This window comes from Daucus carota, chromosome 3 (assembly GCF_001625215.2).
Source record: "Daucus carota subsp. sativus chromosome 3, DH1 v3.0, whole genome shotgun sequence".
Taxonomy (NCBI): domain Eukaryota; kingdom Viridiplantae; phylum Streptophyta; class Magnoliopsida; order Apiales; family Apiaceae; genus Daucus; species Daucus carota.
Genome location: NC_030383.2, coordinates 61,583,330 through 61,601,345, shown reverse-complemented (window position 1 = coordinate 61,601,345; position 18,016 = coordinate 61,583,330). Strand labels below are relative to the sequence as shown.

Here is an 18,016-nt window from a genome sequence, read left to right as displayed (position 1 = left end):
GTCGAGTCTGGTTAAACAAGTTCAGAATGGAATTTGTTCCCAAATTGCAGTTAGCTGGAGCAGAATTCTTAATACATAAAATATGAACCAGGGTTGGGACAATCAGATCGTGATGATACGTGTTATGATATCGAATTAAACAAGTTCGAACAAAAAATCAACCTTAATCATTGCGATAATTCAAATTTATGCAGGTCAGTTCGGACTGACCTTCGAAAATTATACTATATTACTAGCGGCCCTACAATTCTTCAATTATAAATTAATATTTTTTTAAAAGTGTGGTTGGCCTTCAAAAATTCACGATACATTATTTTAGCCCTGAATATTCCAAAATTGCCGGAAGTGACAAGTAACAAACCAGCTTAAAAGCCACTTACAAGTTGCAAGTACCATGCCATTTATAACTTCTTTCCAAAGGACATCACCCAACTTCTTCCACATTCCACCAGTAGGTACATTTTCACTTTCAGATGGAACTTCGCATGCCCATCTATGCACCCCTGTAGTCGACACAATCGACCATTACTTTCTGAGTAAACGAATCAACGGTGGAAGAAGCCGGCTGTTGAGTTGTCATCACAATATGATGACAAACAATCCAAATGTAGGTCCGACTTCACGGGAGGAACCATGTCACTCCCAAAGGAGGATGAAGGAAAAGAAGCCGGCTGTTGAGTTATCATCAGTGTATGATTCCAGAAATTCGAATGTAGGTCCAACTTCACGTGAGGAATCATGTCAGTCATAGAACTCGAACCTACTCCAAAGGAGGATGCGACTAACTCTTTAGTTTGCTATGACAATCCAAAGGAGGATGAAGGAAAGACTGACTCTTTAGTTTGCCCCTCCGTTATGTACCATTTTAACGAGGGCTAATCGGTACATAACGAATACTTTGAGGGTGAAACTTAACATGTTTAGGGCGTATTGGTACACATCCCCAAACTTATGTCTTAAAAGGTCATTAAGCCTAAACCATATGTCAAATGCCCAAATCAGAAATATGAAAAGACACCTAAACATGGACTCTTGTTACTGGTCCACTCCATACCACAAGGTTAACCGGGTCAAATGTAACGCTTTCTTTGTTTGAGACTAAACCAAAATAGCCGCAAATCATCAATCTGAGAGCTTTATTACAGAAATATACCCAACTGAATGAGACCAAGTTGCAGTTACTTTGTAAGGTATAAGAGGGCACAGGGATACTAATCAATCAGACAGGCAATAAAACATTGTGCTGCGGGGATATCAAGCGATAATCTTTTCCATCCGATACGGACTGTAAAGGTACAATTCACAAACTGCAGTAAACATTAAAGTTTAGAAATGCTAGAAAATCGCTAAACCATTAACAGTTGCAAGACCACACTAAGACAGGACCTAAAACCGTTCCATTCACACATTCCTATAGCTTCACTATGTCCAAGACTGAATTAACTGGATATATAATTAGTTTAACCTTCATCACAATGTTCACCCAATGCTCTCAAGATGTCTGCCTGCATTTAAGATACCAAGGAACAATGGATGAAACATAAGTTAAGAAATTCAGACGATGTCTTAAAAGAAGGGAAGGGAAAATCAAATGTATACCTCAATGGCTAAAGGTGTAGTAGTTGGGGCATATCGTTGGATAACATGTCCTTCTTTATTGATAAGAAACTTGGTGAAATTCCACTTAATGCTATTTCCCCAAAATGTACTTTTACTATTGGATTTGAGAAATTTGTAAAGGGGTGATGCAGTTGGCCCATTGACACGTACCTAGCAAAGAAAAGTTCATCACAGGAAAACAATAAAGATTCAAGACTAGAAGAACTATGTATATTGACAGTAGGGAACAAAGCTCTAGAACAGTAAAAATGATCATTCCTCAATCATGAAGCACCAGCGGTTCTTAAACAGTAACATAAGATAATGTATTAACATGCGCACATCTTATAGAGGTTCGTAAGAGATTACTTTGCAGGCCAACCTACATAGTTTACCAGACTTGAGTCACAAAGAACTAAAGAAGGTACCGAACAATTGTGGCTTACCAAGTATATGTAGGACCAGAATGAGGCAATAATTTTATTTTAAGATTATTATAGTAAGGTTGTGGAGTATATAAAATCCTTGCACTAAAGAGTCATGTAATTACAGAGCCTGCAGACAGGCTCCCACAAGATGACAAAAATACGAAGGCATTATTCGAAGGATGAACACACTCATCGAAAGAGGTATGAGCAAAACGTCGGCATGCTTTAAATTTGAAAGAGAGAACTTGATAATCTAGAAGAACATAAGAAGGGAGTGCGAGAACATAAGTTGCTTATGCATTTAAATGGAAGTTTATAACGAAGTCTAACCCCCAGGACCCAACCAACCCACACACACACACACAAAAACACTAACATTTAAAATCTGTGTACTATGAATATACGTAATGACAGATTTGCAGTAAGAGTATAATCCTTTTTGATGTTGAACTAAAGATAAGAAATTGTTTCTAATTCATATTACAGTACTTGGTCCACAGACAAAAAATCTTACAATCATTTAAAGGAGAAAAGACTAAATATTTTAGTTTTTCATATCATATTTCACACTGAATGGCCAAAGTTTAATAATCTCCCAACCAAAACTAGATATGTAATATTGGTACTCACAAATTCAGTCTACTTGTGAAGTCCATACGATGAGTGGTATCCTCAAAACTAGAAGCATGGACTTAAATGAAGTTTTGCATTGCTACAAATTTCCGAAATTAGGAACAGGCATTACATACAAGGAGTGGCATCCTCAAGTGAACAAGTATTTGGGATAAAATCAAGAAGAGCTGATCCTCCGGTGTGCAAAAATTCAAGAGGCTTTCAACAAACAAGTTTAAAAGGGTGGTGATGACGAGAAAAGTTGGATTGCAGAGTATGCTGCTTCCAAGGTCTTCTTGCAACTATTCATGGAACCTATTAGATGTCTGTTTTTTTAAACTCATGTTCTACACTGATTTTTACATGACACAGGGGAAGTGTTAGGAAGACCTCACACACAGGCTAGCTTTTGGAATAAATATAGACACAATATCTTTAATTGAATAAAGCCCATACCATATGTACAATATTTATATAGATATTTACTTCATCTTTTGATAATGTAGGAAGCTTACTTACATTATTTCTGGTAACGGTGTCGAGCCTAGATTCTGATAGAGAAGGCTCGGGAGGTTTTTTATGAGTCAACTTTCAAGTCGAGCCTAAATTCTAAATGGGCCCTAAGAGGGTGTTTGTGCTTCAACCAGGCAAAACTGATCTAATTTCAAGTCTGAACCTTATATTGGAAAGACGGTCACTTGATATTTTTTTGTTACAGTTCAAATATAACTAAAATGACCCAAATAAAAGTATATTTATTATTATGGACTGCAAATGTTTATAATTTACTACGTTATTTATAAATATACGGAATGCATGCAACACATAAGTTGAACTTAAACGAGCATCAGGTTTAACAATCCTGCAAACGGAGATTAAACTTTTACTACGCTCCGCTTGTTGACATATGAAGACCAAAAAGGTTGTTGAGCTTGAGTCCAGCCAAGCACATAAGTTGCTCGACTTAAATAGAACTCCAATTACAAGAACATATATTCGACATTTGTACATTGCTCAAAAATTTTCTACTTGACCCTGTTCATTTTAATCACAAGTGAACTCAAAGAACTAAATGGAGCAGCAACAAAACATGTATATTCTTAATATTCCATGTTAAATAACAGGTAATTCATGTTCTAAATAGTGATCACTTCATTATACCAGCTCACTTTATCTATCTCGATGCTGAGAATTCAATAGAAACAGACCTTGTACATGCCAGTCCATGACTGACCCAAGAAGTTCAGGATAAATGATTAAACAATAAAAGTGCCATCCTTAATGTTGAGGTTGCTTCGTAAACTTATTACACAAAAAGCAAAAAAGAAGAAGAAAAGAATATACAAGCGTGAACAAAAGTGTACAGAAATCAAGAACGAAAAGGGACTCCTACTCCATAGTAAGATTATCACATCATATATCTAACCTTTTGAAAGACAGGGTACTCAGCCTTAAATCTTTGGCAAGCAAACTGATGTGCATCCTCCCCCGATCCCGGTTCTTGGTACAAGAATTGATTACATGGGAAGGCCAAGATCTCAAATTCTATCATCAAAAACACATATATCATATAAAAGACCGCCCACAATAAGGCTACTTCTAAACAGTTTCACAACATAAAGAATCACTTGCAAAAGACGAAAACATGTACATATCTTGAAATCAATATATAAGTCAATATAAACGTGGAAATTAGAAAGAAAGATCCTACCTTTACCCTTTCGGTATCTGTTGTAAAGCTCAGTCAACTCTTTATAATTTGAATTTGTGAACCCACTAATCATAAACCCATGTACCCAATTTCAAGAAAATCAAAGATTAGTAACACAAAATCATAAAAAAAAATCAAAAGTTTAAGGGGAAAAAAAACAACAAACCAACCATTTAGAAGCAACATTGACAATAAGCAACACTTTCCCTTTGTAGATACTAAGGTCCACATCTTGATTCTTGATATCCTACACCATAAAGATGCAATCTTTATCAACTTTCTAACAACCCAAGAAAAACCCACAAACATATAGACACAAAATCACACATATACATACAAAAACACACCAATAGATACAAAAACACACCTATACTTACAAATATTTAAAGGGCATAAAAAGGGTACCTTTACAGTGAATTCATAAACAGTTTTCTCAGGAACAGAGGGAGAAGCACCCATTTGGAGAAGATAAACACACCCTATACAATGGAACAGGTAGGTAATGATAAAAATGAAAGCTTTATGGTGGATTTTGTTTTATATTTATTATTTATTGTGGAAAAAATATTAAATTAATTCAATATAAATTATGAAATGTAAAGAGATCTGGAACAGCAGGGTCATAAAGATGGGGAAATCATTGAGGGGTTGAATGTAAGAAACTCTTGTCTTCGTGGCTGGTGCCTATCTTTTTTTTCCAGTGTTTTATATTTTGGCATCCATTTTTTCTTGAAAATATCGTAATTTTTTGAAGAAATAATATTTCGTTTATTTTGAAATAGTAACATTTGTCATTTATATGCAGTTAAAATTTATAAAAATCAGTAAAAAAAATTAATTTAACAAATATTTTCTAAAATTAAGACTTTTTGAGAAAAATTATATCTTTAAATTTTTCATAAAAATATTTTTGTTTTACTAAAAAATTGTGATACTAATATTTTTAAAGTTTTATAAAAAAATAAATTTATGAAATATGTGTGAAAAAAAATATTGTTCACGAATTCACAAATTCATTTGCAGCTCGAAACACTAGCATAAAGTTATTTTCCGTGAGCAGCTCATGGATATCATGAAGCTCGACTTTAAAGCCACTCATTAATTCGTCATTTTTTGTTGTCAGGGTTATTTTAAATTTCTTGAGCTGTATGATACTATTTTTTTTAATGTTTCAACATTTAAATAAAAATACTTTAATATATTTGAATTAGAGCAAAATATATATGTCATATAATTTAAATATTCTAATGATTAACTTTTAATATTCATCAGAAAGTAAAATTTCTAGATTGTTTGAAATTCTAGATTAGTCTAAAAATTTTAAATTAGTCCTTCCCTACTGTATAGCTTAGCAAACAGACAATCCTATTGAATTTGAGAATGTGGTAATACTCTTTAAAAGTAGAGAGGTATTGTATCAAGATTTTTAAAATGTTTTTCAAAATTTGAGCTATTGAATTACAATTTTTAAAAAGTTATTAAAAGTCGGTTGTTATTCAATATATCAATGATTTCATACGGTCAACTTTGTTTTCTACCGTCTCTTCTCGACATTGTTAGAAGCAGTGTTTCATATTGCGAATCCTGATCTTAAAAAGCAGAGACAAAAACTTGAACCCTGGTGAGACAATTGTGAACTATGACTTCTATTAAAAACCATCACACATTGTGGAACAGCTCTGCGTAGCAAAGAAAATTCTATGGTTTTAATGTTCAGCCTGAAGTCCATTGCTTATTTGCTTCTATGCATATTGAAGCCTCATCACTTCACAAAGAAAGCTCTTCATAACAGATGGTCCCAATTTTTTTGGGCTCGTGCGAATTTATAAATGTATAGATTCGTGTGTACAGGTGAGAACAATACATAACAGTTATCCTTCATATTATGAACTTGGAGAACAATACATGAAGAAAGTGCGAAATAATTGTTCTCACGTGTTCTCACACTAAAAACATTCTACATAAATCACAACGGCAGGAGTATATTTAACATTTGTGTTGTAAAGTCATCATCTACAAGTCTCAAAGTCCGTTATTGTTTTCCTGTAACTTGCACAAACAAATTATGTTCAAATAAGTTCTGGAAGGTGACCAAATAAGCATTTATTTGAGTGTTTTGAAGGGAAACATCAGTGCTGCCAAAATTGAAAATATAAATATATCAATAATGTCTTGTACTCGATTTTGTAGTCGTCAGATTTGAGAACATACACCTAACTTGGGTTATGGCAGAAGATCGAGTGGGTATAGCAAAAGGTCAAGAGGTTTTAGGGAGGCTATTAATGATTTTAATAAAATCTATTAAAATATTTGAAAGTCATGAATTTGTAAAAAAAAATCTGTTAAAGTTTTTAAAAGTCATTGTCTTAGGAGTCATGATTTTTTTTTGAAATCCTAAGAAATCAACAAGACTCATTAAAAGTCTATAAAATCCGTTAAAGTCATCCTCCCAAAATTTATCATTAAAAGTCATGATACAATACCAGCCCCTAAAACTAATTAAATATCTAAGACAACTGTAAGATATTAACTGAACTAATTAAATATCTAAGACAACTGTAAGATATTAACTGAGCTGTTTGTAATAAGTTGAATCAAAACTGTAAGATATTAACTGAGCTATTTGTAATCAGTTGAATCAAAATTTAATCAGTCCAACTATAGAATATATAAATTAATCTTGACGATCAATCACCAACTTTTAGAATTACTCGTGGCTAAATCGAGATTTGGGAGAAATTTTTGTTTTAATTTGAGAGGGATAGGGAGAGAGAAGTAAAGAAAAGAATGGGGAGGTGAAAATTGTATTTTTAAAAGAAGAATGAACGAAAAGACATAAATGAAAAAAAAAAAAAAAAAAGAACTCTGTATTCTTCAAAATACGAACAAAAATTCACGTAATCTAAGCAATTTCCCTAGAACTGAATACACAAAACTAAGGTCAAAAAAATAAATTGTAATACAAAAAATACAATTCAGTCTGTCATGAATCATAATATAAGTTGCTGGTGTGTACTCAAAATCTTTCTCGTTTATCCCCGGACATAATAGACATAAACAGTCAACGAAAATAATCTACTGAATTTGATAAGAGAAACTATACCACAAGGAAAATGCCAGGATCCTAAATTTCGTTTCCCAAATAATGTCACATTCTAATTAGCGATAATAACAATAAATAACATCAACAACGCCATTTAATAAACTCTTACCTGGAATCAATTCGGAATATCTAGCAGTAATCATACGTAGTGTGTTTGGTAACCATCTAAAAGGGTATATTCTGGCTAAAGTCTCTCCATCAGGCATCAGGTATGGTGAATTTGACAAAAAGATGGGTACATAATATTGATCATAGATTGATACAGACTGATAAACAGAACGAACACGAATATCTTTTCAGCAAGACTCTAGGCTACATGCATAAATCACAGATATAAGCAGAAAATTAGAACAGAATAAACACAAACTTCCGGCGTCAAAATGCTATTTCAACTGTGCGGCTAAAGCATTTTACGAAAAACAAAACATCATATAGATAACAGTAGTAAAATGCAGTGTAGCCTATTGCAAGAAAAGATTATCACATAAATAAATCACACATTTAGTAGGCAAAAATAAGAATAGAACCAACACAAATTTGTCACACAACACAATTAAATAAGTCCCAAGGTAAAACTTAAATTTATTATCCAACTGAAAATTTATCCAGCTTGAATATTATTGCACTGTGTGTGTTTGTGTGTGTGTGTGTGGGGGGGGGGGGGGGGGGCAATTCACAATGTATAGAAACACTGCGAATTTTGTGCGCCTAGAAAAGTTGAACAAAATCCAGGAGAAAATTCTATATCTGTGTCTAGTTTGGGGGTCCTCGTTCTTTGAACCTAAGAAAGATGTTTCCGTTTAAAAAAAAATCCTATAGCAGAAAGATATTAAACAACCTAAAGGTAAGTTGCAGGTTCGCCTTCGTACTCCGGAAGTTGAAGAAGGATGGCGAAGAGCACATGTATAATATACTGCCACTAGCTAATTCTTGAAAGCCATTCCATCGCGGACAATGCTTGTTGAAATATCTCTATGTAACTATTAAACAGGCGCAGAATCTTTTGTCAAAATTGGTAGTTCCTGATATAAATAACCCATTAACTGTAATCAGCATGGTTTATACTTTAAAGATCACCGGAAACTTAACAATTTTGATACCATACCTATCATCTGTATGACTGATGGTCACCTAGGACTAGGTTGCCAGTAGTTGGGACCTGAAAGACCAGAAACCATCATACTGATGTTAACACCTATAGCTCATTATAACATTAAAAAAAACGTTTACGAGGTGAGAAGCAAATCTTTCTACAGAAAACAAATGAATAAGGAAACAAACCTCTACTTGTCACCGGGGTAGTACTACCCAATGGTTGTCTACGAAGCATGGCTCCTCTATGATTTATAGGACTGGGAGGAAAAACCCAGCTACGACTGGGAAGGAGCGGCTCCCGCGATAAACCACCATAAATGCCATATGGATGTGGAAGCCTTCTCTTATCATAATAGTTTACACCTAGGCAAAAATCACAAAATACAGATTAATACTAGAGGAAAGAAGGCAAAACTTACACCTTGAAATAGTAAGAAATATCATTAACATCAGTTTGTTGTACCAGGAAAATAAGGCTGTGTGCCCCTCCAGTTATTGCCAACATTATGTAGGCCTGCTCCATATCTGTCATGAACACCATAAGAGTTCTCTCTATCTCTATTCTGTAGAAGATGGGACCTGTTAGAATAGGATTGGGATGGGATATCCCTTGTCGGTATTCGATGATCTACTTTTCGCTGATCTGCTCTCAGATAAGAAAACTGATTTGATGTAGCAGGTTGAGGTGGCCTTAAATTAAATGCCTTCTTCTGAGAGACGGTCCCATTTACTTGTGGAGCACTGTTCACAGGCTGAATCGGCAGACGAGAGACAGGTACGACACCAGAAGGGCGACTATTAACAGACTCAGCTACATGTGGCTTTAAATGAGAAGCCTTTTTGCGGGATAGAGCATTATCTACCTGTGGAGAACTATTAAATGGCCGAAATGGTGAATGAGGAACAGGCACACTGCCAAAAGAGCCAGTTTTGGCAGTTTCAGGTATTTGCATTGACATCCGAAGATCTCCATTATCAGGAGCATGATAACGACACCCATCAACACTTGTAGGATCAACCCTTCGTGCAATAGAACACGGAGCAGTAACTAGTTGTTTACCATCATTTGTCTGCAAATGCACCGGACAAAAGTAAAATAAGTACACTTGCTAAAAGTTCATTCCACTGCTACACGTAATGAAAGCATAGGTTCAAAAAAATAGGGAAGTAGTGACAAAGTAAATATGCATACTGTGGCAACTGGATTTCTCAGTACAGAAAAGGGCGGTGGCAGCACGGGCGGAGGCGCTACCCGAGGAAGAGACAAGGGTGTGACATTCTTGGGCAGCGGAAGAGGAATAACAGGAGAGTTCTGTTCAAACCGGTTCTCAGAAACATGAACTTGAACATTGCCCGTACTATGCAACTCAGCTTCACAAGGTGCCACATCTTCCATTTCAACTTCGCCATCAACAGCGTCCAATATGCAACTACGCTTCCCATTTAGAGATATTGGTATCGGTCCTTCAGGCTTTTCAGAATTATGTTCGGGGGTAACAGCCTCAAAATTCTCCATATCAGAATCATTCCCTCCATCTTCATCTTTTGGCCTCTCAAAACTTGAATTGCTGAAGCAATAGAATGAGACTCAATAGACCGTAAGCCAAATAATTTAGTTCAAGACCCAAGTCACTTAAATCACACCAGTAGCATATAGGCTCCATAGTTTTTATATTAACTTTGTTTATATAAAAAAAACAAAAAGACAGGAGAAGAGGTCATACCTTCCATACTCATCTATGATGCCCTCAACTTTTCTGAGAGGATCATCAAAGGCCCGCTCATTTCTTTTGAGGCGGGGACAATTTGGGTCACCAGAAGCAGGATTACTGGCAGAATCAAGATCTTGAATATAGGAGAGAATGACCGATTCTGAAAGGACCCTTCTTTCTTGCCAAAGCCTCAATACCTAGCAAGCAATCATGAGTCAGAAACAAAATTAACAAAAATAGTATATAAAGATAAGAAAGCAGCAAACAGCTTTATGAAAGCTACAAGGAAGACAGATATAATATGTAAGACCTTTAGGCACTCTCTGCGGTTTTCCTGACCGTTGCTTCCAGGAGGAGCAGCAGCTAACAGTAAACGTGGTAGCTGTGCTTGAATTGCAGATGTATACAGCCCACCAATTTCACCTAGAAAAAGACATACATTTGAGGTGGCAAATACTGCATGACCATTATCATAAAGAATACTGTCAGACATAGATATTAGTAGCAAAATATACAATGTTACTTGCCTTTCATGCCTTGCGAGCACTGCAAAATAGAATCCACAAGGAAAAACAAGTCCACTCTTTTGGGTAGACTGGGTTCCCTCTCCAAACTATATGCAAGTACTTCAACCACCTATATCAGTAAGATATCATAATCACCATCACGCAAGAAAATAAACGGTGACAAAAGAAATAGCTTATAAACATATAGGATCTGAAAAATATAATAAATCAAGATGGATCTTCGAATAAGTAATATCATTCTGAGAATACTTATTTTTTGGGTAAGGTTAATTGCATATAATTTAGATACTCACACACACATCTGCCTCCACTAAGGCTCGAACCCTCAATTAAAGCTTAAAGCAAGCTTGTGGTACGAAACATTATAGGATTGATAAAGGCCATGATTATTGTTACGTTAACAGATTTGCTCAATGTAGACACTTTCCAAAAGCATAATATTCATTCCAAACATTTGATAAGAGATAATAAGGCTCTACAGTAAGATCATATAATATTCAATAAGCCGCTATAAGTTCAGACATTAAAAGTTTCTTCCTTCAAGGACTAAGGAGTATGCTCTCGGATATTTAGGATCATTAAATATTTGGTAAGTTGATTTAGGTCCAGATAATAAGCCACATTTATTCTAGCTATTAGATATGGTCAAATAAATTTAGTGCAATTCTTCAAATTTAGCATATCTTAGAGCTAGAATTCTAATGATAGTCCTTATAAGCAATAAGAAACTTTGACAACACCCTTGTGATAAATTGGAGGCCATAAACATAAATTATATTTATGACAAAGTAGTCTACATTACTTATTCCATATACTTAGTACTCAGACTATAATATAAGTTTGTTCACCAAATTAGGGTGGATTGGTTGATGAACTCGAAAAGAAAAACTCAAACAGAAGTGTTTAATATCCTAAAACAAAACACACCTAGCTGCACGTATTAAGGTAGTAGAAATGCAAAGTTTCAAGGTTACGTACAAGGCCAGCACATGAATACATTGCACATACATATTTAACTTGCTAAGGTAGCTATCCTACAAGGGAACATGTGTGGTACCAACAAGCAAAATCATAGCAGACAATACAAAAGGAAAGCAGCATCAAGTTCAAAGTGCGATTCCACCAGGCTTTATGTTATCGAAAAATGTTACGACATACCTCAGAAGCAATACCAAGTTTTCCACATTTAATGGCAATTCGTGTCGCACAACCAATCCCATCTATTGTCCTTTTCAGAAATCTAAGAACCAATTTAAAGGATTCCAGAACAGCACTGGCTTGTACATCGTCTTTTCCAGCATGTTTTAATTTCTCATGTGGTGAGGGTACATCAAGACTAGAACAGCCATTATTTGAATATAACACAATATTTTCTGAGGCGGACACGTTGCAAGCTGATGTATTATCAAGAGGCACTAGTGGAGTGTCTGACCCACCATTCGAAGGTGGAGATGAACGGACACCTGACACTTCTTTGCAGCTTACATGATCTTCTGGATACGAACTAGACCGAAGTAGATGTGGAACATCCTGCAATGAAGTAGGACTGGCCTCCTTAGTTGAAGATGGGACTACTTCGAAATCCTTCACAATAGTTTCTTTTTTCAAGACAAACCTATAAATACAAAAACCTTAAGAACACCTGGTATAACAAAATTATACATTGAAGAAAGAGGACATCACAAATTTATTTACTTTTTTGGGGGACATTGCGAATAATTGTAGATAATAGACATGGAATCAGTGGATAACATCATCTAAACCCAGAATGGAAAATTTATGCACACAACTTACCTTCCATCATTATTGTCATCTTTATCTTTATCAAGGTTTGACAGATTGGTAGTGGCACAATTACTCCGTAAATTGCATAGCAACGGATCTGAATCATCATGTGTAGAACAATGGATAATCCCTACACTGGCTAGAACAAGATCTGATTTCTTTGTTGATATTTCTGCCAGATCATTCTCTTCAAAATAATTTTCCACCTCCAAGTTTGTAATTTGGTAGTTACCGACAGAGTGCTGCAAAAGATCCTCTTGCTTGCCTTTGTGGCTTATCAGTCCTCCGTCAAAGACAGCGACCGAAGGTGGCTTCTGAGAGATTACATTAGGTTCACGAAGGTTCTTGCTAAAAGATGATACACCAGGATCCTTGCAGTCAGAGAAGTCAGCAGAATCCACAGCAAGTGCTGTACCACAGGATGTACGTTTTGGGATGTGATTACTACTCAGAGAAATATTACAAGCTGCAACTTCAGCATGAGATGCAGGATGTTTGTCAGCTTCTAATGAGATTGAATCAGCAGAGCACCCCAAGATGTCATCCTGAGAAGAAATTCTGCCACAGTAGTCTATGTTATGCAACATAGTATCATGCTCTGATTTGTTAGCAGGAGACATGTTGTAGCTATCACTTAAAGCTGAAGAACAAGATGCATTCACGAATGTCCTCATAGAGGCTGGTCCTTTAGAAGTACCTTGAACATCTTCAGCAACATTGGCTGACATTGCCTCTAATGCACGCAGGATGCGTTTTGATGGAGGTAAAGCAGCTTCAACATCTACTGGACGCCCTAAAATTGGACTGAACCCCTGATGTGGTGGCTTGTTTACAGGAAATTTGTTGGCCAACGATGAATTATCCACCTCCTCCGTACCGCGAGATCGAAATCTATCAAAAGGACTATCTTCCTCAGAGTCCAAGGGGGCCTTTAGTGGCATCATCCGACAAAATGAAACTTCAGAAGATTTCTCAGGATGGACCGAGGAAACTTCAGAAGATTTCTCTGGATGGACTGGGGAATCTGATTCCTCCACTTCAGATGATAATAGACCCATTCGGACCCTAGCTCTTTTGAGCAATGGCAAATGCTCATCTCCGTCATCATTAATGTAATCCACATCCCAATCCTTGTTACTACTAGGTGGAGTCTGACAGGCTTTATGCTCTTCAATCTCTGATGCTGGCTCTTTCTCAAGTCCAGTAAGTTCATTAGTACCACTGTTAGCTCGTTTTCTGATAGGCTTTCTTTTTTTCTTAACAATAACTGCACTGGACGGCAAGTCAAGCTTATTAATAAGCTCAGTATCTCCCTCAGTACATTTAACAGCAGATTCTGTCTGCGTCAGTCCATAACCAGACACCATAGTGCTCCCATCATTGAAACTAAGAGAACCAGAGCCAACTGTGCCAATTTCTAAATCATTTTTTTCATAATTTCCACAAAAAGCAGAAGCAGGTGAATCAACATCTTTAAGTTTAGATACATCTGGTGATTTCTTAGTTCGCCTCCTCCTACACGAGGGACTCCGCATCCCATACCGGCCTCCAATACCTCCACCTTCTATAATCTTGCTAGACGGCAGTATAGAGTTCCGAAGTTTGTAGGAATTCACCTGAGATGAATTTCTTGACCGTCGATTAGACATCAACCGTTTCTCCGTGAATAGTTTCGGTTCTTCTGCAACTTTATTATCTTCCCCTGTCGGCAGGAACATCTCTTTTGCATTGACATTACAAAGAGGATCCTCAGATGGCACCGCTTCCTTAATACGGAAAGGGTCTTGTTTATCTGCAGCTGAAGCCCCACCAAAAAGAAAGTCATCATCAGATCTAAATTTTTTAGAATCAATACTAATTGCTATAGAAGCTTCATCCTTCACAGAAGAATCAGCCAAAGAATCTATAGAATTGCTACCATTTGTCTTATTTACTTCACCCATTAACGGACAATTCGTACCTTTGTCTTCATTTCTTGACTTCATAGAGTAGGCAATAATCTCAAGTACTGCACGATGAAAATCAGAACCTCCAGAATGACGATTCACTATAAGATAATTCTTCTTTTCTTCCGAATACGCTTCAACATCAACTGGATTAATGAATGCACTACATGGAGAAATAGACCAAAAAGAGGTTAGAAGGGGGCAAAACAAGCCAGTTGTATGATGGCAATCAAGAAAAGAACTTTCATTTGCAATAGTTGCATATCCAGAGAAGATCAGAAAGGCACTTATTCTAGACCCGTCTATAAACCCTCTTACTTAAGTTGCCTGGTTAACAAACAGAGGAAAATGTTACCCATCCCCTATATATTGATCATTACAATTTCTCAAGTCTCAACATAGGATCCTTAAGTTGCCTGTAGTGTAGGTGTTTAAGATTAAGAACCTCCGTTAATTTTTTCCTGACCTGTACTTCAGAGCTACCTTAATCACCCCTTTATGTTGGTTGGCACGATAATTACAAGTGGGCCTAATAAAGATCATTTCAACATATGTATTCTATGATATGGGTAGATGAATTTGTACACATATGAAAAACTCGTGAGACACAGGAAATTTCCCTTTATAGACAAGAATCAAAGCTTACTTGTGAAGCTATTTCAATGATGACATAAAAGATAGTACTCTAGGGGTGGCCACGGTGACTTACATTTGCTGGGTGCCGAAGAAAAGCACCAACACCTTTTTAGAGTCCACTGGAAAACCATACTTCTCCGGCGCCTCAACCTACCAAAAGCAACCAACTAGTTATGAGCTTTGAATTTCGTTAGTCATACAATATTTATCCCATGTGCTTGAGGCATGTCACTTCCTCGACGTATGTTATGATGTAAAGAGCATCATATGACGCTTGCACACGAGAAAAATGCGTTCGCCCAATTAACAGCAACATTTTACTGACATTTAATACCTAGCCTTCTGTATCGCAAGCTTCCGCCTACCATTTCTTTTTCCGCTTTTAAAGTTCGAATCTTTAATTACCTCTTCGAAAAAGTTTAATTTATTAGAGTCCATAATTGCTTGCCGATTTACCAAATCGCTCATACAATGTCACAAACCACTACGCAGTTCTCTTAGAAGCGCCACCAGCCACATAATAGTAAAAACATATATGGCATTTATGACAATTCACGTACCGCAAAAAACAAAAACAAAAAAAAACACATCATCAACCTCCCCGCGAAATCCATAAAAAACCCTACCCCCTAAAACTAAACAACATAAACAATTCAAATAACACTAAAAACCGAATAAAAAAACACATCCTAAACCTCCCCGCCAGATCCATAAACAACCCTAGTTCCATCCCCCTGAAACCAAACACCATAAAAATTCACACACCACCAAAAACCAAATAGAACAACACACCCTAAACCTCCCCGCCAAATCCATAAACAGTAAATTAAAACTTAAAACCAAACCCTGATCCAAACATACCCTAAACAACACAATTCAACTAAATTCCCCATCTTGACACTAAAGCTCACGCATTTACGAAAAAGTTAACATCTTAACAACAAAATTCACATCTTCACACATAGAAACACACAATTTAAACACATGTTTACAATAAAGCCAGCATCTTTATACACAAAAACACACAAAAAAAACACAATTTACACATATACCTTCGCAGGCCAAGACGGAAAGCCCGTAAGTTTGGCAAGCACAGGATCACCGACTCTCCATTGCCGCTTACGGTTTTTCGAACCTTTTCTTCGACCCATCAAGAAGCCAACACTAGCACACAATTCAATGAAATTAAGCTTAGTTAAGTACAATTCAAGACACAAAACAACTTAAAGGTGCGATCTTTACCAAAAAAACAACCGAAAAATTCGCCGGTTTGGAGATGACTGTGTTGTGGCTATGTGATCAGTGCATAATCAGGCAATGGGCGCCTGAAAATGAAATGAATTTGTGAAAACCCTAATTTAATCAGAACAATTGGGGGCTTAGAAGCTCCAAAACCCTAATTTTATTAAGAGAATTCTTTGGGTTTTTGTAAATTGTGAGTATCTGTATGAGAATATGGGCGTGAAATAAGAGAGTGAGTGTGTATATATGCATGTATTGTATTTCGAGGGAGAAATGTGGATTTTGGGCCAAGAAGTTGGGCCTTAGGTATTAGGGCCTTGCAATTTGGGCTTGTAAAATCTTTAATTTTTTAAAGTTCAAAGATAAGTAAATTAAGTTGGGCGGCCGGTTTTATGATTACAGCAATATATTGGAATTGGAATATATGTGTTTGATCTGGATTATGTAATTACAATTGTATTCACTTTTCTTACAAAATTTCATGTAATATGATGAAATAACTTATTTATGTAAAATATATTTAAACATAATTATAACTATATTAAAAAACTATAAAAATAATACGCTCGCGCGGCGCTAAAAAGAACTTATTGTAAAAGAATAAATAAGTATAATTGTATTAATAATAATATTAAATATAATTATATACACACACATCAATTATAATGATTTCTTAAAAAATGGCATAAGTGTAAATGTTATAACATTAATTACTATAAAATTAACATTTAATATTAGATATAATAATACAAATAGTATTAACAATAATTCATATGCACATGAACCAACATATTATAATATTGATAAATTATAAGTGAAACTTCACATACATAAATTATAAAAAAATTCTCAAAATGCTAATTATTTATTTCAGAGTACCTAAATCGTTATTCAATGATATTTTTATCTTAGTGAGAGCACAATGTCCTACCAGATGTCTTATAAATATAATAAAATATAATATTCTATTGATTTAACGTATGATTTTCGTATATGAACTCTAATAATATGTTTTATAATTGTGTATTACAATTAATATAATATTAATTTGAATTATAATTGGAGAGAAGGGAAAAATGAGAAGAGATGTGTAAAAGGTGAGGACATTAATTTTTGATTGATGGAAGTGAAATATGATGTGCTTAGTGATACCTTAAAAACGAGGCACCTTAGAAACGAGACACTTGATCAAATGTCCAAGTATTTTAAGATACCACTAGAAGTTGGACACTCATCTAAATAAAATGTCTTAAATTCTTAACTTTTATTTGTATGAGTATCTGCTTAGTTTGCAGGATAACAGCCCGTGTCAAAGAAGTACACACATCCCTTTTGTTATATATTTTATCTCTCATTTTCTAAATATAAAATCTAGTATTCATTTAATGCATATCCGTCTTAATATCTATATGATCAGTTACTTATTTCATATATTAATTTTACGCGTATCTGCGTATTTGCTTTTATCTCTATAGGATTTGCTACTTATTTCATGAATTAAATAACTGCATGGACATTTCAAGAGATATGATGAACCATATCTACATTTGCTTAGTAATACCTTAAAAACGTAGCACTTGACCTTAGAAACGAGATACTTGATCAATGTCCTAGTATTTT

General features: G+C 35.5%; 1 protein-coding gene across 1 annotated transcript; it reads right to left on the bottom strand.

Moving 5' to 3' along the window:
* Positions 1-1,252: 1,252 nt before the first annotated feature.
* LOC108214733 (protein HUA2-LIKE 2) lies at positions 1,253-16,608 on the bottom strand. Its single transcript, XM_064090179.1, has 18 exons — positions 16,397-16,608; positions 16,207-16,318; positions 15,228-15,304; positions 14,533-14,681; positions 12,582-14,370; positions 11,946-12,402; positions 10,788-10,896; positions 10,571-10,683; positions 10,273-10,457; positions 9,741-10,116; positions 9,012-9,618; positions 8,735-8,911; positions 4,756-4,889; positions 4,521-4,597; positions 4,351-4,415; positions 4,066-4,184; positions 1,600-1,770; positions 1,253-1,505 (listed from the first exon to the last, which is right to left on the bottom strand). The coding sequence occupies exons 2-18, from the start codon at positions 16,303-16,305 to the stop codon at positions 1,461-1,463; spliced, it is 4,749 nt and encodes a 1,582-aa protein (XP_063946249.1). The 5' UTR covers positions 16,306-16,318; positions 16,397-16,608; the 3' UTR covers positions 1,253-1,460.
* Positions 16,609-18,016: the final 1,408 nt, after the last annotated feature.